The following is a 26,318-nucleotide window of genomic DNA, read 5'->3' on the forward strand; positions in this document are numbered from 1 at the left end:
AGAGGTCGCTCTACCTATCCACTCAAGGGTCTCAAGGCGTCTCCATAGCAGCCCGCCACCTCGAGCGCCCCCGGATAACTGGCTCGCTCTTGTCTGTCAAAGCAGAGCGCGCGGCAGACGGGGAACTGGACAGAGAGGTGTGGCGGAGAGGAAAACAGAGTGAAGGAGTTGATAGAGAGGACGATCCTCTGAGGACCTTTTCACAACCTGTTTGTATTGAACTTCAGCTCAAACATCAGAGATTAACGGAAGTGTCTCGTGCGTAAAGACAGTAGTCGACTGGGGATTCGAGTTTAGCATCCAGGACAAGTCTACAGGCTCGGCTTTTGGAGTTGTCTTTTTTCATCACATAATATAAAAACAGGTTGATCCATTATTATACACGGCTGCGCTTCTGCATGTGTTTACAGATTCTCACGTGCGTGGTTGATTAACCTAAGGCCTATGTTTTCTTTTTTTAGTTTGTTAATTTAAGGGATTATTTTTGTTCTAGCCTACTTTAGGTGTGAATTCCATGCGTAAAACTGTGTATTTCCTTCTAGTGTAGCCTATTTTATTCAGTGGAGACTATTTCAGGATTTTATATTAAAGCGTGTTGAAATTGTTCAACCTTGTTAACGTTTTCTTTCTTCTCATCTCCACAACTCAGTGCAGTGGACACCGAGAATCCCGGGTTACCATGACGCGGAACCTAGAGGTGTGGGTCACCACGGTGGCCGCGTGCCTACTAGCTGAGGGAGTGCTCGCGGGGTATGGCATGAGCATGTTCGCTGCACAATCCTCCCTTCCAGACCCCTGCTACGACGAGAATGGAAACCCCCGGAGATGCATCCCGGATTTTGTTAACTCTGCTTTCGGTAAGGACGTGCGCGTCTCCAGCACCTGTGGAACCCCTGCCACCCGGTACTGCGTCGTGAGCGAGATGGGAGAAGAGAGAACAAGGGACTGTCACACGTGCGACAGTGAGGATCCCAAAAAGACTCACCCACCGGCGTATTTAACGGATCTTAACAACCCACACAATCTGACCTGTTGGCAATCTGAGAACTATGTACAATACCCGCTGAACGTCACGCTTGCACTGTCTCTCGGGAAGAAGTTTGAGGTGACCTACGTCAGTCTGCAGTTCTGCTCCCCGCGCCCGGAGTCCATAGCCATCTTCAAATCCATGGACTACGGCAAGTCATGGGTTCCGTTCCAGTTCTACTCCACCCAGTGTAAGAAGATGTACGGCCGCCAGAACAAGGCAGCCATCACCAAGGTGAATGAGCAGGAGGCTATTTGCACAGACTCACACACGGACATGCACCCTCTCACCGGCGGCCTCATCGCGTTCAGCACCCTGGACGGAAGGCCATCCGCGCACGACTTTGATAACTCCCCGGTGCTGCAAGACTGGGTCACGGCCACCGACATCAAGGTGATGTTCAGCCGGTTGCATACTTTCGGAGACGAGAATGAGGACGACTCAGAGCTGGCGCGCGATTCCTACTTCTACGCGGTGTCTGACCTGCAGGTTGGCGGACGGTGCAAATGTAACGGGCACGCCTCGAAGTGCGTGAAAGACCGGGATGGAAACTTGGTGTGTGAGTGCAAGCACAACACCGCGGGACCGGAGTGCGACAGGTGCAAGCCGTTCCATTACGACCGGCCGTGGCAGCGCGCGACGGCCAGAGAAGCCAACGAATGTGTTGGTAAGTCAACGGTGCTGTGTTTTTTCTGATTGAAATTATCGTGTAGATATATAGATTTTTGTTGTTGTTGCGTATTACATAATAGAAAACGTATCTGTTATTATTGCAACGTATTACTTTCATTAACACTGAGCCCTTTAGGCCAAAGTTAAATCCAAATTCAATGAATGCAGTCTGCCGTTTCGCTGAAATCTCTCTCTCAATATTTCGTTTGAATTATTTATAAATAACTAAATATTAGGTATAAATTATGTTTTATGGAATTAATGTCTTAGTCTTAGCAATTACGCTACCTAAAATAAAATGTTTTAAAGTATTTTGTTAGGTAAACTTTTCCTGGGTTGTTATGTGTATATTAGGCCCATGTTGCCAAATTATATCAAATATAAAACCAAAAATGACAGAGAAAATTATATTGCGATTATAATCATCTTATTTTAACTGAGACTTCATGACAAACAGGCCGGTTGTTATAGGCCCTATGACACAGCTCCAACCCAAAACGAGACAAAGAAATGCTACAGAATCAGATGTAAAAGGTAGAATGTTCGTTCCTAAATCTTTCATGAAACAGCGAGACACAGAAAAAGAAACTAAATAGACGGAAATTGTAGTTATTATTTTTTGTTCTCTAATCGAACCCTTGTGTGAACTGTAGATACTCAGTCAGACATACTCGGTCGTCAGACTAAACAAAAACACAAAACGGTACCATATTGTTCCTTTTTAATTACCTTTACTAAAAGTTGTTTTCAATTGAACCTGTTTTCAATTTAATCTGAAGACAGGCGTGACGTGAAATCACCTGACTGGCGCCTGGCAAAGTCAATGTTGTCACAAATCTTGAGTACATTTCTCTTGACTCTACTGTATAACTGTATCTGTATGTAGCCTGTGCTATGTTCGACTGCTAAATAGTTTTGTCTGCAAGTTTTAAAACATCGTTTTTCATGTCTGGATTCATAATGAGCTCCGATGTTGACCATTCGCGATCAGAAAGTGAACCTCTGGAGGAAGGAATTGAATCTGCTTTCTCTAAACACGCACGCACATGTAGCTACTCGTATCTCGTATCTGATTGGACGGTAGATGACGGCGTTCTTATTGATTATCTTTGTCACGCAGAGAATAAGCTACTCCTCCACGCGCTGTCGGAGCGAGTTCAACTGAAACTGGAGCGAAAGGTTTCCTTTCTGTGGGGGTTAGGGTTAGGGCCTATGGTGCTGCCACTCAGCAGACGCGTGTATGTCTGTGTGTGTCAAGGTGTGTTTGATATTGTGTGTCTGTGTGTATGTGTCTGTGTGCCTGTGTGTGTCTATGTGTGAATGAGTGTCAGGGTGTGTGTATGTGCGTGTGTGTGCCTGTTTGTCTATGTGTGTGTGTGTATGTATGTGTGCTATCAACAGCAACAAACCACCCTAGAAACTGGGCTGGGTGGGGAGGGGTGGTAGGGGGGAGCAGGGTGGGAGAAGAGGCAGGGGGAGGAGGGAGAAGGAGAGGAGTGGTAGGAGAGGTGGGGTACGAGAGGAGGGAGGAGGAGAGGAGGGGTAGGAGAGGAGGGAGGAAGGGGAACGGAGGAGAAGGCAAGGCCCCTGACAGCACCATGGTATATTCAACCAAACAGAACGAGTGAACAAGCTGTTTCCTTCCTCCTCCTTCTCCTCACTCGCTCCCCCTCAGCTCACACAGAACAAAAGCTTGTCACTCGTGGCGTCCATCATGCCGTCAGTGGGGGTCGGGGGGGGGGGTCCTGGGGGGTGGAGGGGGGCTCCTGGGGGGGGGGGGCGGCACACAGAACAGAATGAGGAAAGGAGAGAAAAGAGAGAGAAAGATAGAGAGGGAAAGCAAAAGAGAGAGAGGGGAGTGAAAGACAGAGATAAAGGGAGAGACAGAGAGGGGGAAGAAAGGGGAGGGATGGAAGAAGAGAGAGAGTGGGGAAAGGGAAGAAAGAGAGGGAAGGAGAGAAGGAGGACAGGAGGCAGGGAAAGAGAGGTAGGGTAATGGACGGGAGGGGGTAGGGGAGAGGAGGGAGGGGGCTCAGTGTCGTGGCAGCAGGGCCATTGTGCCTTTGCTGCTAATGATCGTTCTGTTTGACATTCCTCACAGCCTCTCAATTCAACACTTTAGAAACAGGAGAGAGAGGAGAAGCAGAGGAGAGATGAGAGAGTGGGAGGGAGAGAGAGTGGGGGGGAGAAAGGGAGAGAGAGTGGGAGGGAGAGAGAGAGAGTGGGGGGAGAGAGAGTGGGGGGGGGAGAGAGTTGGAGGGAGAGAGAGTGGGAGGGAGAGAGTGGGGGGGAGAGAGAGTGGGAGGGAGAGAGAGAGAGAGTGGGGGGAGAGAGAATGGGATGGAGAGAGAGGGAGAGAGAGTGGGGGCGAGAGAGAGAGTGGGAGAGAGAGCGATTGGGGAGGAGAGAGTGTGGGGGAGAGAGAGGGAGAGAAAAAGAAAAATAGAGGGGGCATGGAAGAAGAAAGAGACAGAAATGGTTCAATTCATTAGGAAACTTGCCTAACTGTTTTATTTTGGCAGCAAAGTATGCAGCAAACCTGCTGTGACATTAGGACAACCAGTGTAACCAGGAATGTATTACGCATAAAGCATAACAAAAGTTTTTCTTTTGTTCACGGGATTGACCTTTAGTAGGTGTGTGCACAGGATTGCATCTGTGCATCTTTACATGCATGTGTGTGTGTCTGATCAGTCATTGGCTGGGATGTGTCCATGTGTGCATCCCTTGGTGTGAAAGTGGGCTGGGATGTGTCCATATGTGCATCCCTTGGTGTGAAAGTGGGCTGGGATGTGTCTCCATGTGTGCATCCCTTGGTGTGAAAGTGGGCTGGGATGTGTCTCTATGTGTGCATCCCTTGGTGTGAAAGTGGGCTGGGATGTGTCCATGTGTGCATCCCTTGGTGTGAAAGTGGGCTGGGATGTGTCCATATGTGCATCCCCTGGTCCATGCTGCTGGGAGGGGCCTGGTCCATGCTGCTGGGAGGGGCTTCTGAGACGCGTCCGTCTCCCAGACAATCAGGCGGTTTATGAGGCGTCATTTCCAGCAGGGCTGCTCTCTGATTGGCTGTTTTATTTATCTCAGACCGAGATCACAGGGCTTAGGGCCACGCCCACTATGACATAATCACTGCCACAGTGTGAGAGGAAGCCCACCTAGTAAATACGCATGCGCACACACACAGGTACACACACACAGGTACACACACGCATGGGCACACACACAGGTACACACACACTCACCTCGAGTAGTGTGTAATGTAAGCATTTTAGACAAAGTGAGTTTTGGTCAGTTACTCCAGGGATGTGTGTTGACATAGAGCATGATGTTAGCATGTTGGTGTACAGCATGATGTTAGCATGTTGGGGTGTTGACATAGAGCATGATGTTAGCATGTTGGTGTATAGCATGATGTTAGCATGTTAGTGTAGAGCATGATGTTAGCATGTTGGTGTAAAGCATGGGCAGACACACATTCCTATCATTCCAATGTACAAACACACGCTATGTTGGTTTTGGTTTTATGTCAGACTCACTGTAGTGTGTGTGTGTATGTTTGTGTTTCTGTTGGGTGTGTATGTATGTGTCTGAGGTGTGTGTGAGAGTGTTTATGTCGAGGGAGTGTGTGTGTCTGGGGTAGTTTGTGTGTGTCTGGGGTGTGTTTGCGTCTGCATGTGTGTGTGTGATTGTTGGTATGTGAGTGTGTGTAGTTGTCTGTTTGTGAATGTGTGTGTGTGTCTGCATGTATGTCATTGTGTGTGAGAAAGATAGTGTGGGGGTGTGCTAAACCCAGAGACAGGTGTGGGGTGGCTGGTGGTTCCAGGGCCCCCCCTAGAGAGGTGTGGGGTGGCTGGTGGTTCCAGGGCCCCCTAGACAGGTGTGGGGTGGCTGGTGGTTCCAGGGCCCCCCCTAGAGAGGTGTGGGGTGGATGGTGGTTCCAGGGCCCCCTAGACAGGTGTGGGGTGGCTGGTGGTTCCAGGGCCCCCTAGAGAGGTGTGGGGTGGCTGGTGGTTCCAGGGCCCCCTAGAGAGGTGTGGGGTGGCTGGTGGTTCCAGGGCCCCCCCTAGAGAGGTGTGGGGTGGCTGGTGGTTCCAGGGCCCCCTAGACAGGTGTGGGGTGGCTGGTGGTTCCAGGGCCCCCTAGAGAGGTGTGGGGTGGCTGGTGGTTCCAGGGCCCCCTAGAGAGGTGTGGGGTGGCTGGTGGTTCCAGGGCCCCCTAGAGAGGTGTGGGGTGGCTGGTGGTTCCGGGGCCCCCTAGAGAGGTGTGGGGTGGCTGGTGGTTCCGGGGCCCCCTAGAGAGGTGTGGGGTGGCTGGTGGCTCCGGGGCCCCCTAGAGAGGTGTGGGGTGGCTGGTGGCTCCGGGGCCCCCTAGAGAGGTGTGGGGTGGCTGGTGGTTCCAGGGCCCCCCCTAGAGAGGTGTGGGGTGGCTGGTGGTTCCAGGGCCCCCTAGACAGGTGTGGGGTGGCTGGTGGTTCCAGGGCCCCCTAGAGAGGTGTGGGGTGGCTGGTGGTTCCAGGGCCCCCTAGAGAGGTGTGGGGTGGCTGGTGGTTCCAGGGCCCCCTAGAGAGACGAGGAGATAACCAGAACCCTTCCATCTCTCAGATCTCTCTGCTCCACCGGGGGCTTGGGTTTAGAGCACATGTGTCAAACTCGCAGGAGCTTAAATGGTGTAGGCCTATCGAAATAAGTCTAAGCTGCTTTACAGCATGCATTGACCATAAACAACATCTCTCACAATGCATTTTGATTACGACAAAGTGCCGACATCCCGCCTCTAGACAGCAGTGTATATATACAGGGTTAGGGTTAGACAGCAGTGTATATATACAGGGTTAGGGTTAGACAGCAGTGTATATATACAGGGTTAGGGTTAGACAGCAGTGTATATATACAGGGTTAGGGTTAGACAGCAGTGTATATATACAGGGTTAGGGTTAGGGTTAGACAGCAGTGTATATATACAGGGTTAGGGTTAGGGTTAGACAGCAGTGTATATATACAGGGTTAGGGTTAGACAGCAGTGTATATACAGGGTTAGGGTTAGGGTTAGACAGCAGTGTATATATACAGGGTTAGGGTTAGGGTTAGACAGCAGTGTATATATACAGGGTTAGGGTTAGACAGCAGTGTATATATACAGGGTTAGGGTTAGACAGCAGTGTATATATACAGGGTTAGGGTTAGACAGCAGTGTATATACACAGGGTTAGGGTTAGGGTTAGGGTTAGACAGCAGTGTGTATACACAGGGTTAGGGTTAGACAGCAGTGTATATACACAGGGTTAGGGTTAGACAGCAGTGTATATATACAGGGTTAGGGTTAGACAGCAGTGTATATACAGGGTTAAGGTTAGGGTTAGACAGCAGTGTATATATACAGGGTTAGGGTTAGGGTTAGACAGCAGTGTATATTTACAGGGTTAGGGTTAGGGTTAGACAGCAGTGTATATACAGGGTTAGGGTTAGGGTTAGACAGCAGTGTATATATACAGGGTTAGGGTTAGGGTTAGACAGCAGTGTATATACAGGGTTAGGGTTAGGGTTAGACAGCAGTGTATATATACAGGGTTAGGGTTAGGGTTAGACAGCAGTGTATATATACAGGGTTAGGGTTAGGGTTAGACAGCAGTGTATATATACAGGGTTAGGGTTAGACAGCAGTGTATATACAGGGTTAGGGTTAGGGTTAGACAGCAGTGTATATATACAGGGTTAGGGTTAGGGTTAGACAGCAGTGTATATATACAGGGTTAGGGTTAGGGTTAGACAGCAGTGTATATATACAGGGTTAGGGTTAGGGTTAGACAGCAGTGTATATACACAGGGTTAGGGTTAGGGTTAGACAGCAGTGTATATATACAGGGTTAGGGTTAGACAGCAGTGTATATATACAGGGTTAGGGTTAGGGTTAGACAGCAGTGTATATACACAGGGTTAGGGTTAGGGTTAGACAGCAGTGTATATACACAGGGTTAGGGTTAGGGTTAGACAGCAGTGTATATATACAGGGTTAGGGTTAGACAGCAGTGTATATATACAGGGTTAGGGTTAGGGTTAGACAGCAGTGTATATATACAGGGTTAGGGTTAGGGTTAGACAGCAGTGTATATATACAGGGTTAGGGTTAGGGTTAGACAGCAGTGTATATATACAGGGTTAGGGTTAGACAGCAGTGTATATACAGGGTTAGGGTTAGACAGCAGTGTATATATACAGGGTTAGGGTTAGGGTTAGACAGCAGTGTATATATACAGGGTTAGGGTTAGGGTTAGACAGCAGTGTATATATACAGGGTTAGGGTTAGGGTTAGGGTTAGACAGCAGTGTATATACACAGGGTTAGGGTTAGACAGCAGTGTATATATACAGGGTTAGGGTTAGACAGCAGTGTATATATACAGGGTTAGGGTTAGACAGCAGTGTATATATACAGGGTTAGGGTTAGGGTTAGACAGCAGTGTATATACACAGGGTTAGGGTTAGGGTTAGACAGCAGTGTATATATACAGGGTTAGGGTTAGGGTTAGACAGCAGTGTATATATACAGGGTTAGGGTTAGGGTTAGACAGCAGTGTATATATACAGGGTTAGGGTTAGGGTTAGACAGCAGTGTATATACAGGGTATACAGGGTTAGGGTTAGGGTTAGACAGCAGTGTATATACACAGGGTTAGGGTTAGGGTTAGACAGCAGTGTATATACACAGGGTTAGGGTTAGACAGCAGTGTATATACACATCAGTGTTAGGGTTAGGGTTAGACAGCAGTGTATATACACATCAGTGTTAGGGTTAGGGTTAGACAGCAGTGTATATACACATCAGTGTTAGGGTTAGGGTTAGTAAGCAGTGTATACACATCAGTGTTTAACGCAAAGTTCCAAGTTTAACTGTGGGTGAAGGTGAGCATGGTTTGAATGACAGCACAATTTGGAGTCAGAAATGATAAAGACATCACCATCACTAGGCAAGGTTTTACCAATTGGAAAACTGCAATGTTTATTTTGCTGTGCACACTCGCATTAACTGTGGAAGTCCCGATCTAGCATCACATCAGACACAGAATACTTCCTAGGTTTGGGCAAATCCACGAATGTTTACAACTAAGGGTGCTCCGATCGATCGGTCGCCGATCATTATCGGCCGATTATCATTTTAAATACTCAGATCGGTAGTCACTTTAAAGGCCGATCAAAATGCACTTTATTGCACATGGTTCTTTATCTCCTACTTAGAGACAAAAATGTGAAACAATATTTTGACTATGGCGTTTTATGTTACAGATTTGATAGTCTAAAGATAAAATGTGCAAAGACTATGTTTATTCTGCTTTTGTAATTTATTGTTCGGCAGGAAGTCACATTTGTTTATTTATAAGTGATTATCAATAACCCAGCATAGGCTGCTATGGTTTATGGTGCGTCTCTAAAAAGCATTGGAAAAGTGGAGCATGTTAAACATGTTTCCTGCCACTAAATACACAGTTGTTGTTTATTCATAATATTTTATAATATATTATTTTTTATACTTAATATACATTGTTGTTAAGAATAGTGAAAGAGATAAAGATGCTGCTTCCAGCGATCGGTAATTGGTGTTCGGACCCAAACATCCTGATCGGAGCATCCCTATTTACAACGTCTGGCTCCGCACCTGATTAACACTCGGATCGATAAGCAGTCTCAAAAATGGTATCAATATAAAAAATTATACGATCCCTTTCCGTAATCATGATACTGTTACGGGGTGGTGGTGGTGGACCCAAGTGCACAACACAGACATGCAAAAACAGAGGGATGGTCCAGAGGGGTTTAATGTTGGGGTAAGTGCAGACAGGACTGATAGTGATGAAAAACAGACAGGACGGCAGGGTAGGCTGTACGGGGTCTGGCTGGGAGGCAAGGTTGGTGATCCTGGAGGCACAGGCAAAAAGTTAGTTCAGGAATAACACAACAAATTGTCTTAACAGGAACCGGGAGCATACTACCGAGGGTAGACAAAACTATTATCCGGCGATGAATGATGTGAAAACCAGGGTTGATAAACTGCAGGGCTGATGAGTTGATGGGAGACAGGTGTGAAGACTGAGTGGGTAATTGGGACTGGAGACCATGGCCACACCCACAACCCGCCACTAGGGGGCAGAGGGCATGACAGATACCCCCCAGAAATGTTCACTGCACCCCCAGTCAAAGCAGGCTGCATCTGGCCCTGGATGGAAGGGACTTTCAAGAAAGATGGGAAAGTAAATACATGTTTGTGCTTCAAGGAGAAAAAACGGTATGTATTTTGTGTTATGAGGCGATGTCAGTCGTTAAAGCGTACAATCTCCGTCGGCCTTTTGACACCAAACACATAGATAAATATAACAAATTTAGCCTCCAAGAAAAACAGCAGATCCAAGAGGTTTGATGTTCAGGAGAGCTGGTGTGGTGTTCAGGAGAGCTGGTGTGGTGTTCAGGACAGCTGGTGTGGTGTTCAGGACAGCTGGTGTGGTGTTCAGGACAGCTGGTGTGGTGTTCAGGAGAGCTGGTGTGGTGTTCAGGAGAGCTGGTGTGGTGTTCAGGAGAGCTGGTGTGGTGTTCAGGGCATCAGCAAGTCTAACCTGAAGTCTCCTCTGAGCTGGAGTAGGTAGATGTAGGAGACACCAAGAATTAAAAGGCGGACTGCAATTGCAGCGGAATATGTCCATAAAAGCTACAGATAAAAACATTGTAAACATTGTTACATCGTAGTTACAACTGGCCCTTTGAGAGCAACCATAATGCTGATGTGGCCCTCGGTGAAAATGAGTTTAACACCCCTGGTTTAGATATTAGACAATCTGACCTCTCCTCCTCTCTGTGTGTGTGTGTGTGTGTAAGTAAGTGTGTGTGCGTATTCTTGAGGTGCGTGGGAACGGAAGTTTCTACTGTGACATTACAAGAGGTCAAAGTTCAACTGCATCAGAAGGTGCAGGAGGGGAGGGCAGGAGAGGAGGGAGGGAAGATGGAAGTTGTGGGTGTAGCTCAGTGAGAGGGCATTGGATCACAGATCAACAGATCGCAGGTTGAAATGACCCTGGATAAAACAGTCTGCTAAATGAACACATCATTATTATATAGGAGGGAGGGAGTGGTTTGAGATGACAGACATGAACCTCACCTTCCCCCTTCGTCCTCCACCCGTCTCCCTCCCCCTTTCCCTTCCTAATCTTGTCCCCTCCTCCCCTAACCCTAACCTTAAACCTCTCGCCCCTCTCTCCCCCCAGCCTGCCACTGTAACCTCCATGCCCGCCGATGTCGGTTCAACATGGAGCTGTTTAAACTGTCCGGACGGCGCAGTGGAGGGGTGTGTCTAAACTGTCGTCACAACACGGCTGGGCGCCACTGCCACTACTGCAGGGAAGGGTTCTACAGAGACCTGACCAAGGCTATCTCCCACAGGAGGGCCTGCAAAGGTACACACACACACTGCGAGCATACGTTTGAGCACACACTCTTGGTCCTGGTCATGGTCCTCGTTATGGTGCTAGTTCTGGTTTTGACCAGATCGATTGTGACTGTTTTCCCCCAGCATGTGACTGCCACCCGGTGGGGGCTGCAGGGAAGACGTGTAACCAGACGACCGGCCAGTGTCCCTGCAAGGACGGGGTGACGGGCATCACCTGCAACCGCTGTGCTAAAGGCTACCAGCAGAGCCGCTCCCCTATCGCCCCCTGCATCAGTAGGTACCTCCCCCTCCTCCTCCTCTCCTATCGCCCCCTGCATCAGTAGGTACCTCCCCCTCCTCCCCCTCCTCTCCTATCGCCCCCTGCATCTGTAGGTACCTCCCCCTCCTCCCCTATCGCCCCCTGCATCAGTAGGTACCTCCCCCTCCTCCCCTATCGCCCCCTGCATCAGTAGGTACCTCCCCCTCCTCCCCATCCTCTCCTATCGCCCCCTGCATCTGTAGGTACCTCCCCCTCCTCCACCTCCTCCCCTATCGCCCCCTGCATCAGTAGGTACCTCCCCCTCCTCCCCTATCGCCCCCTGCATCAGTAGGTACCTCCCCCTCCTCCACCTCCTCCCCTATCGCCCCCTGCATCAGTAGGTACCTCCCCCTCCTCCCCTAACCCCCTGCATCAGTAGGTACCTCCCCCTCCTCCCCTATCGCCCCCTGCATCAGTAGGTACCTCCCCCTCCTCCCCTATCGCCCCCTGCATCAGTAGGTACCTCCCCCTCCTCCCCTATCGCCCCCTGCATCAGTAGGTACCTCCCCCTCCTCCCCTATCGCCCCCTGTATCAGTAGGTACCTCCACCTCCCCCTCCTCCCCTAACCCCCTGTATCAGTAGGTACCTCCCCCTCCTCCCCTAACCCCCTGTATCAGTAGGTACCTCCCCCTCCTCTCCTATCGCCCCCTGTATCAGTAGGTACCTCCCCCTCCTCTCCTATCGCCCCCTGTATCAGTAGGTACCTCCCCCTCCTCTCCTATCGCCCCCTGTATCAGTAGGTACCTCCCCCTCCTCTCCTATCGCCCCCTGTATCAGTAGGTACCTCCCCCTCCTCCCCTAACCCCCTGTATCAGTAGGTACCTCCCCCTCCTCCCCTAACCCCCTGTATCAGTAGGTACCTCCCCCTCCTCCCCTAACCCCCTGTATCAGTAGGTACCTCCCCCTCCTCCCCTAACCCCCTGTATCAGTAGGTACCTCCCCCTCCTCCCCTATCGCCCCCTGCATCAGTAGGTACCTCCCCCTCCTCCCCTGTATCAGTAGGTACCTCCCCCTCCTCCCCTATCGCCCCCTGTATCAGTAGGTACCTTCCCCTCCTCCACCTCCTCCCCTATCGCCCCCTGCATCAGTAGGTACCTCCCCCTCCTCCCCTAACCCCCTGCATCAGTAGGTACCTCCCCCTCCTCCCCTATCGCCCCCTGCATCAGTAGGTACCTCCCCCTCCTCCCCTATCGCCCCCTGCATCAGTAGGTACCTCCCCCTCCTCCCCTATCGCCCCCTGCATCAGTAGGTACCTCCCCCTCCTCCCCTATCGCCCCCTGCATCAGTAGGTACCTCCCCCTCCTCCCCTATCGCCCCCTGCATCAGTAGGTACCTCCCCCTCCTCCCCTATCGCCCCCTGCATCAGTAGGTACCTTCCCCTCCTCCCCTATCGCCCCCTGCATCAGTAGGTACCTCCCCCTCCTCCACCTCCTCCCCTATCACCCCCTGCATCAATAGGTACCTCCCCCTCCTCCCCTAACGCCCCCTGCATCAGTAGGTACCTCCCCCTCCTCCCCTATCGCCCCCTGCATCAGTAGGTACCTCCCCCTCCTCCCCTATCGCCCCCTGCATCAGTAGGTACCTCCCCCTCCTCCCCTATCGCCCCCTGCATCAGTAGGTACCTCCCCCTCCTCCCCTATCGCCCCCTGCATCAGTAGGTACCTCCACCTCCTCCCCTATCGCCCCCTGTATCAGTAGGTACCTCCCCCTCCTCTCCTATCGCCCCCTGTATCAGTAGGTACCTCCCCCTCCTCCCCTAACCCCCTGTATCAGTAGGTACCTCCCCCTCCTCTCCTATCGCCCCCTGTATCAGTAGGTACCTCCCCCTCCTCTCCTATCGCCCCCTGTATCAGTAGGTACCTCCCCCTCCTCTCCTATCGCCCCCTGTATCAGTAGGTACCTCCCCCTCCTCCCCTAACCCCCTGCATCAGTAGGTACCTCCCCCTCCTCCCCTATCGCCCCCTGTATCAGTAGGTACCTCCACCTCCCCCTCCTCCCCTAACCCCCTGCATCAGTAGGTACCTCCCCCTCCTCCCCTATCGCCCCCTGCATCAGTAGGTACCTCCCCCTCCTCTCCTATCGCCCCCTGCATCAGTAGGTACCTCCCCCTCCTCCCCTATCGCCCCCTGCATCAGTAGGTACCTCCCCCTCCTCCCCTATCGCCCCCTGCATCAGTAGGTACCTCCCCCTCCTCCCCTATCGCCCCCTGCATCAGTAGGTACCTCCCTAACCCCCTGCATCAGTAGGTACCTCCACCTCCTCTCCTATCGCCCCCTGCATCAGTAGGTACTTCCCCCTCCTCCCCTATCGCCCCCTGCATCAGTAGGTACCTCCCCCTCCTCCCCTATCGCCCCCTGCATCAGTAGGTACCTCCCCCTCCTCCACCTCCTCCCCTATCGCCCCCTGCATCAGTAGGTACCTCCCCCTCCTCCCCTAACCCCCTGCATCAGTAGGTACCTCCCCCTCCTCCCCTATCGCCCCCTGCATCAGTAGGTACCTCCCCCTCCTCTCCTATCGCCCCCTGTATCAGTAGGTACCTCCCCCTCCTCTCCTATCGCCCCCTGTATCAGTAGGTACCTCCCCCTCCTCCCCTAACCCCCTGCATCAGTAGGTACCTCCCCCTCCTCCCCTATCGCCCCCTGTATTCGTAGGTACCTCCACCTCCCCCTCCTCCCCTAACCCCCTGTATCAGTAGGTACCTCCCCCTCCTCCCCTAACCCCCTGTATCAGTAGGTACCTCCCCCTCCTCCCCTATCGCCCCCTGTATCAGTAGGTACCTCCCCCTCCTCTCCTATCGCTCCCTGTATCAGTAGGTACCTCCCCCTCCTCCCCTAACCCCCTGCAACAGTAGGTACCTCCCCCTCCTCCCCTATCGCCCCCTGTATCAGTAGGTACCTCCACCTCCCCCTCCTCCCCTAACCCCCTGTATCAGTAGGTACCTCCCCCTCCTCCCCTAACCCCCTGTATCAGTAGGTACCTCCCCCTCCTCTCCTATCGCCCCCTGTATCAGTAGGTACCTCCCCCTCCTCTCCTTTCGCCCCCTGTATCAGTAGGTACCTCCCCCTCCTCTCCTATCGCCCCCTGTATCAGTAGGTACCTCCCCCTCCTCCCCTAACCCCCTGTATCAGTAGGTACCTCCCCCTCCTCCCCTAACCCCCTGTATCAGTAGGTACCTCCCCCTCCTCCCCTAACCCCCTGTATCAGTAGGTACCTCCCCCTCCTCTCCTATCGCCCCCTGTATCAGTAGGTACCTCCCCCTCGCCTAACCCTAACCCTGCATCAGTAGGTACCTCCCCCTCCTCCCCTATCGCCCCCTGTATCAGTAGGTACCTCCACCTCCCCCTCCTCCCCTAACCCCCTGTACCAGTAGGTACCTCCCCCTCCTCCCCTAACCCCCTGTATCAGTAGGTACCTCCCCCTTCTCTCCTATCGCCCCCTGTATCAGTAGGTACCTCCCCCTCCTCTCCTATCGCCCCCTGTATCAGTAGGTACCTCCCCCTCCTCCCCTAACCCCCTGTATCAGTAGGTACCTCCCCCTCCTCCCCTAACCCCCTGTATAAGTAGGTACCTCCCCCTCCTCTCCTATCGCCCCCTGTATCAGTAGGTACCTCCCCCTCGCCTAACCCTAACCCTGCATCAGTAGGTACCTCCCCCTCCTCCCCTATCGCCCCCTGTATCAGTAGGTACCTCCCCCTCCTCCCCTAACCCCCTGTATCAGTAGGTACCTCCCCCTCCTCTCCTATCGCCCCCTGTATCAGTAGGTACCTCCCCCTCCTCTCCTATCGCCCCCTGTATCAGTAGGTACCTCCCCCTCCTCTCCTATCGCCCCCTGTATCAGTAGGTACCTCCCCCTCCTCCCCTAACCCCCTGCATCAGTAGGTACCTCCCCCTCCTCCCCTATCGCCCCCTGTATCAGTAGGTACCTCCACCTCCCCCTCCTCCCCTAACCCCCTGTATCAGTAGGTACCTCCCCCTCCTCCCCTAACCCCCTGTATCAGTAGGTACCTCCCCCTCCTCTCCTATCGCCCCCTGTATCAGTAGGTACCTCCCCCTCCTCTCCTATCGCCCCCTGTATCAGTAGGTACCTCCCCCTCCTCTCCTATCGCCCCCTGTATCAGTAGGTACCTCCCCCTCCTCTCCTATCGCCCCCTGTATCAGTAGGTACCTCCCCCTCCTCCCCTAACCCCCTGTATCAGTAGGTACCTCCCCCTCCTCCCCTAACCCCCTGTATCAGTAGGTACCTCCCCCTCCTCCCCTAACCCCCTGTATAAGTAGGTACCTCCCCCTCCTCTCCTATCGCCCCCTGTATCAGTAGGTACCTCCCCCTCGCCTAACCCTAACCCTGCATCAGTAGGTACCTCCCCCTCCTCCCCTATCGCCCCCTGTATCAGTAGGTACCTCCACCTCCCCCTCCTCCCCTAACCCCCTGTATCAGTAGGTACCTCCCCCTCCTCCCCTAACCCCCTGTATCAGTAGGTACCTCCCCCTCCTCTCCTATCGCCCCCTGTATCAGTAGGTACCTCCCCCTCCTCTCCTATCGCCCCCTGTATCAGTAGGTACCTCCCCCTCCTCTCCTATCGCCCCCTGTATCAGTAGGTACCTCCCCCTCCTCCCCTAACCCCCTGTATCAGTAGGTACCTCCCCCTCCTCCCCTAACCCCCTGTATCAGTAGGTACCTCCCCCTCCTCCCCTAACCCCCTGTATCAGTAGGTACCTCCCCCTCCTCCCCTAACCCCCTGTATCAGTAGGTACCTCCCCCTCCTCCCCTATCGCCCCCTGCATCAGTAGGTACCTCCCCCTCCTCCCCTAACCCCCTGTATCAGTAGGTACCTCCCCCTCCTCCCCTACCGCCCCCTGTATCAGTAGGTACCTCCCCCTCCTCCCCTAACCCCCTGTATCAGTAGGTACCTCCCCCTCCTCCCCTATCGCCCCCTGTATCAGTAGGTACCTCCCCCTCCTCTCCTATCGCCCCCTGCATCAGTAGGTACCTCCCCCTCCTCCCCTATCGCCCCCTGCATCAGTAGGTACCTCCCCCTCCTCCCCTATCGCCCCCTGTATCAGTAGGTACCTCCCCCTCCTCCCCTAACCCCCTGCATCAGTAGGTACCTCCCCCTCCTCTCCTATCGCCCCCTGCATCAGTAGGTACCTCCCCCTCCTCCCCTATCGCCCCCTGCATCAGTAGGTACCTCCACCTCCTCTCCTATCGCCCCCTGCATCAGTAGGTACCTCCCCCTCCTCCCCTATCGCCCCCTGCATCAGTAGGTACCTCCCCCTCCTCCCCTATCGCCCCCTGCATCAGTAGGTACCTCCCCCTCCTCTCCTATCGCCCCCTGCATCAGTAGGTACCTCCCCCTCCTCTCCTATCGCCCCCTGCATCAGTAGGTACCTCCCCCTCCTCCCCTATCGCCCCCTGCATCAGTAGGTACCTCCCCCTCCTCCCCTATCGCCCCCTGCATCAGTAGGTACCTCCCCCTCCTCCCCTATCGCCCCCTGCATCAGTAGGTACCTCCCCCTCCTCTCCTATCGCCCCCTGCATCAGTAGGTACCTCCCCCTCCTCCCCTATCGCCCCCTGCATCAGTAGGTACCTCCCCCTCCTCCCCTATCGCCCCCTGCATCAGTAGGTACCTCCCCCTCCTCTCCTATCGCCCCCTGCATCAGTAGGTACCTCCCCCTCCTCCCCTATCGCCCCCTGCATCAGTAGGTACCTCCCCCTCCTCCCCTAACCCCCTGCATCAGTAGGTACCTCCCCCTCCTCCCCTATCGCCCCCTGTATCAGTAGGTACCTCCCCCTCCTCTCCTATCGCCCCCTGCATCAGTAGGTACCTCCCCCTCCTCCCCTATCGCCCCCTGCATCAGTAAGTACCTCCCCCTCCTCCCCTATCGCCCCCTGCATCAGTAGGTACCTCCCCCTCCTCCCCTATCGCCCCCTGTATCAGTAGGTACCTCCCCCTCCTCCCCTATCGCCCCCTGTATCAGTAGGTACCTCCCCCTCCTCCCCTATCGCCCCCTGCATCAGTAGGTACCTCCCCCTCCTCCCCTATCGCCCCCTGCATCAGTAGGTACCTCCCCCTCCTCTCCTATCGCCCCCTGCATCAGTAGGTACCTCCCCCTCCTCCCCTATCGCCCCCTGCATCAGTAGGTACCTCCCCCTCCTCTCCTATCGCCCCCTGCATCAGTAGGTACCTCCCCCTCCTCCCCTATCGCCCCCTGTATCAGTAGGTACCTCCCCCGCCTCCCCTATCGCCCCCTGTATCAGTAGGTACCTCCCCCTCCTCCCCTATCGCCCCCTGCATCAGTAGGTACCTCCCCCTCCTCCCCTATCGCCCCCTGCATCAGTAGGTACCTCCCCCTCCTCTCCTATCGCCCCCTGCATCAGTAGGTACCTCCCCCTCCTCCCCTATCGCCCCCTGTATCAGTAGGTACCTCCCCCTCCTCCCCTATCGCCCCCTGTATCAGTAGGTACCTCCCCCTCCTCCCCTATCGCCCCCTGTATCAGTAGGTACCTCCCCCTCCTCCCCTATCGCCCCCTGTATCAGTAGGTACCTCCCCCTCCTCCCCTATCGCCCCCTGTATCAGTAGGTACCTCCCCCTCCTCCCCTTTCGCCCCCTGCATCAGTAGGTACCTCCCCCTCCTCCCCTATCGCCCCCTGCATCAGTAGGTACCTCCCCCTCCTCCTCCTCCTCTCCTATCTCACTATCTCCCCTAACCCTAACCCTAACCCTGCACATCACCCCCTGTATCAGTAGGTACCTACCCTAACCCTAACCCTGTATCAGTAGGTACCTCCCCTAACCCTAACCCTAACCCTAACCCCCTGTATCAGTAGGTACCTACCCTAACCCTAACCCCCTGTATCAGTAGGTACCTACCCTAACCCTAATCCTAACCCTAACCCCCTGTATCAGTAGGTACCTACCCTAACCCTAACCCTAACCCTCAGTAGTATAACCCTAACCCTAACCCTCAGTAGTATAACCCTAACCCTAACCCTAACCCTAACCCTGTAAATCCCCGATGTACAGCGCTGAACTACCTCAGCATGTAACATGTCTGATAAAGGCTTGTTTGAAGACTGAGGTCTGGAAACCATAGCAACAAGTCTGGCTTGCAGCTATTAAGATGAAACAGACCTGGGAACATTTACATTTGAAATGTTATCATCCATTAACACAATAGAAAAGGCAAAGGGCAAGAGAAGACCATCTCAATATCTTGATATTAAATCTGATTTAGCCCAACCCTGACATAAACACTCTTTCTCTATCTCTCTCCCTTCAAATCAAATCCAATTTAATTTGTATAGCCCTTTATACTAACAATGTCACACAGGGCTTCAACTATGCCCATAGAACTGCACCTAAACCAACCCTAACCTAACCCAAACCTAACCCAACCCTAACCCTAAACCAACCCTAAACCTAACCCTCAAGGAAGACAAGGAAGCCTCCACTTCTGCAGAGACGGTGGTGACACAGAGAGGTGCAGACCAGAGGCTGCACACAGTCATGTATCAAGAGGAGAGATCAAACTAAACATTGGCAAATAGACGAACCACAGATGTACAGTACCAGTCAAAAGTTTGGACACATTTTCCCATTCTGGTACTGTATGTCCCCCTCTCTCCTGATAGTGTGTATGTGTCTGTATCTACTGATGAAGCAGGTTGATGGGGGGGATCAGGGTGTCTTGGAGGGGCGTGTGGAGTGAGGAGGGGCATGTGGACTGTGGAGGGGTCCACACTGTGGAGGGGCGTGTGGAGTGAGGAGGGGCGTGTGGAGTGAGGAGGGGTCCACACTGTGGAGGGGCGTGTGGAGTGAGGAGGGACGTGTGGAGTGAGGAGGGGCGTGTGGACTGAGGAGGGGCGTGTGGAGTGAGGAGGGGTCCACACTGTGGAGGGGCGTGTGGAGTGAGGAGGGACGTGTGGAGTGAGGAGGGGCGTGTGGACTGAGGAGGGGCGTGTGGAGTGAGGAGGGGTCCACACTGTGGAGGGGCGTGTGGAGTTAGGAGGGACGTGTGGAGTGAGGAGGGGTCCACACTGTGGAGGGGCGTGTGGAGTGAGGAGGGACGTGTGGAGTGAGGAGGGGCGTGTGGACTGAGGAGGGGCGTGTGGAGTGAGGAGGGGTCCACACTGTGGAGGGGCGTGTGGAGTGAGGAGGGACGTGTGGAGTGAGGAGGGGCGTGTGGACTGAGGAGGGGCGTGTGGAGTGAGGAGGGGTCCACACTGTGGAGGGGCGTGTGGAGTGAGGAGGGGTCCACACTGTGGAGGGGCGTGTGGAGTGAGGAGGGACGTGTGGAGTGAGGAGGGGCGTGTGGACTGAGGAGGGGCGTGTGGAGTGAGGAGGGGTCCACACTGTGGAGGGGCGTGTGGAGTGAGGAGGGGTCCACACTGTGGAGGGGCGTGTGGAGTGAGGAGGGACGTGTGGAGTGAGGAGGGGCGTGTGGACTGAGGAGGGGCGTGTGGAGTGAGGAGGGGTCCACACTGTGGAGGGGCGTGTGGAGTGAGGAGGGACGTGTGGAGTGAGGAGGGGCGTGTGGACTGAGGAGGGGCGTGTGGAGTGAGGAGGGGTCCACACTGTGGAGGGGCGTGTGGAGTGAGGAGGGACGTGTGGAGTGAGGAGGGGCGTGTGGACTGAGGAGGGGTCCACACTGTGGAGGGGCGTGTGGAGTGAGGAGGGACGTGTGGAGTGAGGAGGGGCGTGTGGAGTGAGGAGGGGCGTGTGGACTGAGGAGGGGTCCACACTGTGGAGGGGCGTGTGGAGTGAGGAGGGGTCCACACTGTGGAGGGGCGTGTGGACTGAGGAGGGGCGTGTGGAGTGAGGGGTCCACACTGTGGAGGGGCGTGTGGAGTGAGGAGGGACGTGTGGAGTGAGGAGGGGCGTGTGGACTGAGGAGGGGCGTGTGGAGTGAGGAGGGGTCCACACTGTGGAGGGGCGTGTGGAGTGAGGAGGGACGTGTGGAGTGAGGAGGGGCGTGTGGACTGAGGAGGGGCGTGTGGAGTGAGGAGGGGTCCACACTGTGGAGGGGCGTGTGGAGTGAGGAGGGACGTGTGGAGTGAGGAGGGGCGTGTGGACTGAGGAGGGGTCCACACTGTGGAGGGGCGTGTGGAGTGAGGAGGGGCGTGTGGACTGAGGAGGGGCGTGTGGACTGAGGAGGGGCGTGTGGACTGAGGAGGGGTGTGTGGACTGAGGAGGGGCGTGTGGACTGAGGAGGGGTGTGTGGACTGAGGAGGGGCGTGTGGACTGAGGAGGGGCGTGTGGACTGAGGAGGGGTGTGTGGACTGAGGAGGGGTGTGTGGAGTGAAGTGTGGAGTTTGTGTGGGGTTGGGTCGTGTTTTTACAACACAAAAACATTTTAGAAGTGAGTGTCTCAGGAAAGACGCACTTGTTCCGGGAGTACAACGGTACTTAGGAATGGTTTGCTGAACCCAATGCTAGTTTCCTCAAGGATCACAATGACTCTTGTTTAGAGACTTGTTGCTCTTTTTTGGTTAGTGGTAACTGATTTAAACTGTTATATTCGCTGCGAAATATTCTATTTTAGTTGATCTTATTTTTATTTTTACTCTTGCTTGCTTTTTCTACAGGTACACTTGCACTTAGAGATTCATGTTGTTTAATTGTAACTTGCTTAACTACATGCTCTTTTGGTTCTTCCCCTTGGCAGTTATTTTTTGGTTGTTCACAATGTGTGCTTCTTGTTTTGGCTACCCACAAAGCTTTAGGGCTATCTTGTGGTTATTATCAGTGACCTATGCACTTTGTAAAGCTCTCTCTTGGAAGTCGCTTTGGATAAAAGCGTCTGCTAAATGAATACATGTAAAGAGTATCAAAAGTCAAAAGTCTCTCTCCCTGTCTCTCTCCCCCTCTCCCCCTGTCTTTCCCTTCCTCTCTACCTCTCTCCCTCCCCCCTCTCCCCCCCCTCCCATCTGTCTCCCCCAGAGATCCCAGTGGTGTCTCCTACATCTACCTACTCCAGCTCAGAGGAGACTTCAGGTTAGACTGATGCCCTGAACCCCACACCAGCTCTCCTGAACACCACACCAGCTCTCCTGAACACCACACCAGCTCTCCTGAACACCACACCAGCTCTCCTGAACACCACACCAGCTGTCCTGAACACCACACCAGCTCTCCTGAACACCACACCAGCTCTCCTGAACACCACACCAGCTGTCCTGAACACCACACCAGCTCTCTAGGAGCAAAGTCTTCACCTCTCCTATCTTTCTCACCTCTCTCTCTCCCTCCCTCCCTCTCTCTCTCTCTCTCTCTCTCTCTCTCTCTCCTCTCTCTCTCTCTCTCTCTCTCTCTCTCTCTCTCTCTCTCTCTCTCTCTCTCTCTCTCTCTCTCTCTCTCTCTCTCTCTCTCCAGTCCTCACCCTCATCCCTCCCACCCCAACCATCCTTTTTGGGTGGGAGTGGGGCGTTTTCTCTTACTCTGCTGTTACTAGGGCAACCTCATTCATGGGGAGCATAAAGGCAGATAAAGGGGGAAACTGCAGCGGGGTGGGGGGGGTGGAGACTGGAGGGGGGACTGTATGTGTGAGTTTTAACCTCTCCTGTTTGCCTCTCCTCCTCTCTCATTTCCTCTCATCTCTTCATATCTCCTCTCCTCCCATATCCTCCTCTTCTCCTCAGATTGTGAGTCTCATTGCAAGGCATCCAAGAGCAAACTGAAGATCAACATGAAGAAGTATTGCAAGAAAGATTATGGTGAGTAATGGTATGGTGGGGTTAGTGTGAGAGGAAAGGATAGTAGAGGGGATGAGATGAGGAGCGGAGAGAGAAGGAGAAGGGAGGAGAAAAAAGAAAGGAGGGGGAAGATAAGGAGAGGAGAAGAGGAGAGGAGGAGCGATAATGGAGTGAAGAGAAATACATTTGTTGCAACCATGGAGATGAGTGGGTTAGGGTTAAGTAACCATGGAGATGAGCGGGTTAGGGTTGAGTAACCATGGAGATGAGCGGGTTAGGGTTGAGTAACTACGGAGATGAGCGGGTTAGGGTTGAGTAACTATGGAGATGAGCGGGTTAGGGTTAGCGAGAACACCTGCATTGTTCTGCCCTTATCACCTCCCTCACCTCCCCTTCGTCCCCCTCTTCTCCCTCGTCCCAGTCCCAATCCCCTGCCCTCACCTCCCAGTCCCTCCCCCTCCTCCCAGTCCCCTCACCTCCACCACATCTCCCAGTCCCTCCCCCTCCTCCCCTCACCTTCCCCATCTCCCCCTTTCCTCACTCCTCCCATCACCTCCCTTACCTTCCCCTCCTCCCAGTCCCTCCTCCCCTCACCCCCCCCTCACCTCCCAGTCCCTCCCCGTCCTCCTCCCTTCCCCCCTAGCCTGCCCCTCCCTGCCGCCCAGGCATACGCACCAAGTTCACCCCAGGGAGCCAGCCAGTCAGCCGAGGCTTCAGAGGAGCAATGAGGCGCGCACTAATTTGATTACAGCTCGGCCTTGTTGGGGCGGAGCACAGGGCAACAGGCACATTGCCTCCCAGCAGGACACCTGGCACACACCATGATGGCACTACCCTCCCTCTCCCTCTCTCTTCCTCTTTCTTCCTCTTTCTGTCCCTCCCTCCATCCCCCTCTCGCTCCCTTCCTCCCTATTTTCTTCTTTTACATTTCTTTTCTCTGTCAATCTCTCTATTGCCCTCTCTCCTTCTCTGTCACTTCGTCTGCAACAGCAGAGTATATTGAAGGGGATTTGACCCCAGTAGTGTTAGGGAAGGATATGACCCCAAAGTGAGAAAGCGAAACAGAGAAAGAGAGAGAGAGAGAGAGAGAGAGAGAGAGGAGAGAAAGAGAGGGAGAGAGAGAGAGGAGGGAAAGAGAGGGCGAGAGACAGAAAGAGAGAGAGACAGACAGAAAGAGAGAGACAGAGAGAGACAGAATGAGAGGGAGAGAGAGAGAGGGAGGGAGCGAGAGAGGGATAGAAGAGAGAGAGAGAGAGAGAGAGAGAGAGAGAGAGAGAGAGAGAGAGAGAGAGAGAGAGAGGGAACGAGAGAGGGATAGATAGAAAGAGAGAGAGGGAGGGAGGGAGCGAGAGAGGGATAGATAGAAAGAGAGAGAGGGAGCGAGAGAGGGATAGATAGATAGAAAGAGAGAGAGGGAGAGGTGGATTCTCACGCTGCAGCTCCATTATTCTCAAACCTTCTGTGTAGCTGGGAAGACAAACAGTGGCCCCTTCTACACACAAACACACACTCACTCACATACACACACACATACACACACTCATACACACACACACACTCACACACACACACACACAATGTGTGCATATATACAGACATGCACAGGCATGCACATACAGACATGCACACACGCACACAAATACACGCATGTGCACAGATACACAATCACACTTACACACAAATCTAGACATCTAATGATGTCCTCTGGATCACCACCACTGAGATGATGATCTGATTTCAAGAAACAAACAAACCTAATCATACTAATAAAGTACTTGTTAGTGTGTGTGTGTGTATTCAGGTCATTGTCTGTGGGTGCGTGTATTACTGTGTGTGAGTCTACGTATGTGTGTGTGTGGGGGGTGCATGCACCTTGAGAGCATTTCACACCCTCCACACACTCTCTCTTCCAAATTGGGTCAATTCACACAATTGTAAGTGGGAACTATTGAGGTGGGTGCTTTCACCCCCTGGAACATTCCAGAACAAACCTCTTCACCTCAAGCACACATAAGATCTCCCAGTCAGTCTGTCTCCCTCTCCTCCCTCTCCCTCTCTCATCCTGTTCTCTTTCGCTAACCCCTCCCTCTTTCCTTTCCCGGGGGTGGTGTGTGGGTCTGTATCAGTGGAGATAAACATGTACTGATATCCCCCCAGCGGTGCAGGTGAGCGTGCTGCAAGGTGACCGGGCGGGGGAGTGGTGGAAGTTCTCTGTCAACGTGCTCTCCGTCTACAAGCACGGCGAGCAGCGTATCCGGCGCGGGGAGCAGCTGCTGTGGGTGCATGCCCGGGATGTGAGCTGCCGCTGCCCCAAGGTGAAGCCAGGCAGGAAGTACCTGATCTTGGGCTCCGACAAGGACCAGGCGCCCGGCAGGGACCAGCCCCCCAGCCACGCCGGCCTGGTGGCGGAGAAGGGAGGGGTGCTAATCCCCTGGAAGGAGCTCTGGGGACGAAGACTCAGGAAGTTCCAACAGAGGGATAAGAGGGGGAAGTGTTAGGAGGAGGGGAGGAGAAGAGGATGAGGGGGCGGGAGGAGGAGAGGGGGAGAACAGAGGTGGGGAAGGATGGGGGAGAAGGGGGTGAGGAGAAGAGGTGGAGGTAGGAAGTGAGGTAGACGATGGGAAGGAGAGAGGGAGGAAAGGGGGAGGAGGAGGGGGTGGGACAGGGTTAGGTTTAATTAGGAGAGAGTGGAAAACAGAGGAAAAAGAGTAGAGATGAAGAGAGGGAGAGAGGAGGAGGAAAGAAGAGAGAAGGACTGTATATTTCTGCTTTGGGTGAAAGCAACAGCAGAATAGTATTTTTAGGAACAGTTGTGAAGGAGCCCATTTTATAGTTATTTTCTTGTGATTTCTGTTGTTCAACTTTTTTATGGAATTGCAGTTTGCACCGAATATTTGCCAGATGGCCTCAGACAGGTCATTCACATTCTAATTTAGCTTCTTAGTAGTTAACGTCTACCAGATCAATTAAATGAGTGGTTCATTGATAGCCTGTGAGGTGGTGCTGTCTTGTTACAGTGAACTTGGTTAAAAAATATCAAGGTTGAGGCAGTGACATCATCACAACACAGAAGTTCGGATTTCATGGTATCAGGGGCACCTTGTTACCAATAGCAACAGAACTCCAAGTAAGCTTAAAGCTAATAGTAGCTAACTGTCACTCCTGAGAGCAAACAAAATATGCGAACAATCTTAAAACCAAGTGTAACGGAGTGAGAACCGTTAAACTCACTCCTCAGGTATGTAAGAGGCCACCCGCGCAAAGAAGGGCTAGCTTTTATTTGGCGTAGTTGGTAGTGGTCGTGCTTGGCAAGTCGGAGGCCGAGCGTTCGTATCCCGTGAGTGACGAACTACCTTGTCAGACGGAACGTGGCTACGGCTCTTACAGACCCGTCACACAAGTTTTCACACAATTAGTTAAAACAATGTCTTTAATCCATTGACATTCTACATAGAACAATGTTGAAGTACATCCATTTAGAGTTCAAATTTAGCTCTCCATTACCATCCACTGTAGGATACTATATCCAATCCCATTACCATACGCCGTATTAGAGGGGGTGTAGAGGGATTAGAGGGTGTATAGAGAGTAGAGAGAGTAGAGGGGGTATAGGGAGTAGAGGGGGTAAAGGGGGTATAGAGAGTAGAGGGATTAGAGGGGGTAGAGGGAGCAGAGGGGGTAGAGGGAGTAGAAGGGGTAAAAGGTCAGTGACAGATAACTGTGTTATTTAGTGTGCTGCTACACCAGGAGCAGCAAGAGCCGGCACAGTCCCCTGAAGAACCCTGGCCAGGCGCTCTGCGTCCTCTTTAACTATCACATGGCTCAAACTTCCACTGTCACATGATTCTAACTTCCACTAACTATCACAGGAATCTAAACCCCATGAATCATTCTACCACCATCACAAAGGTCTATACATCATTCTACCACCATCACAACAGTCTATACATCATTCTACCATCATCACAACAGTCTATGGCCCAATCTCGATTTTGAGGCGTGTTCTTATTCAATCTGTAAGGGTTTAGGGCTGTCCCACGGTCAACTTGTCGAGCGCACGAGGGCTCTTTCATAGACATTTTGAGCCCTTTTCGCACCCTTTCCATGAGTCTGCATTTTTGCAGACTTTAGCTAAGGGAATTGCCCACAATTCATAGCGTTGTGGTTCAGGGCTCAAGGTTTAAGGAGACATTGAGATTG

At 53.2% G+C, this 26,318-nt stretch overlaps 1 protein-coding gene across 1 annotated transcript; it reads left to right on the forward strand.

Annotated features, from left to right (window-relative positions):
- Positions 1–679: 679 nt before the first annotated feature.
- ntn1b (netrin 1b) lies at positions 680–24,616 on the forward strand. Its single transcript, XM_047013906.1, has 6 exons — positions 680–1,694; positions 10,946–11,134; positions 11,251–11,400; positions 21,367–21,420; positions 22,065–22,139; positions 24,276–24,616. Exons 1-6 carry the CDS (start codon positions 680–682, stop codon positions 24,614–24,616), a joined length of 1,824 nt encoding a protein of 607 aa, XP_046869862.1.
- Positions 24,617–26,318: the final 1,702 nt, after the last annotated feature.

This window comes from Hypomesus transpacificus, unplaced genomic scaffold, assembly GCF_021917145.1.
Source record: "Hypomesus transpacificus isolate Combined female unplaced genomic scaffold, fHypTra1 scaffold_206, whole genome shotgun sequence".
Classification (NCBI taxonomy): Eukaryota; Metazoa; Chordata; class Actinopteri; order Osmeriformes; family Osmeridae; genus Hypomesus; species Hypomesus transpacificus.

What these genes read in the sequence shown, in the direction of transcription:
- ntn1b (XM_047013906.1), top strand. Translation starts at nt 680, where the DNA reads ATGACGCGGAACCTAGAGGTGTGGGTCACCACGGTGGCCGCGTGCCTA. An exon ending in AGAAGCCAACGAATGTGTTG is followed by an intron (nt 1,695 to 10,945) that starts GTAAGTCAACGG and finishes CTCTCCCCCCAG; the next exon opens with CCTGCCACTGTAACCTCCAT. An exon ending in CCACAGGAGGGCCTGCAAAG is followed by an intron (nt 11,135 to 11,250) that starts GTACACACACAC and finishes GTTTTCCCCCAG; the next exon opens with CATGTGACTGCCACCCGGTG.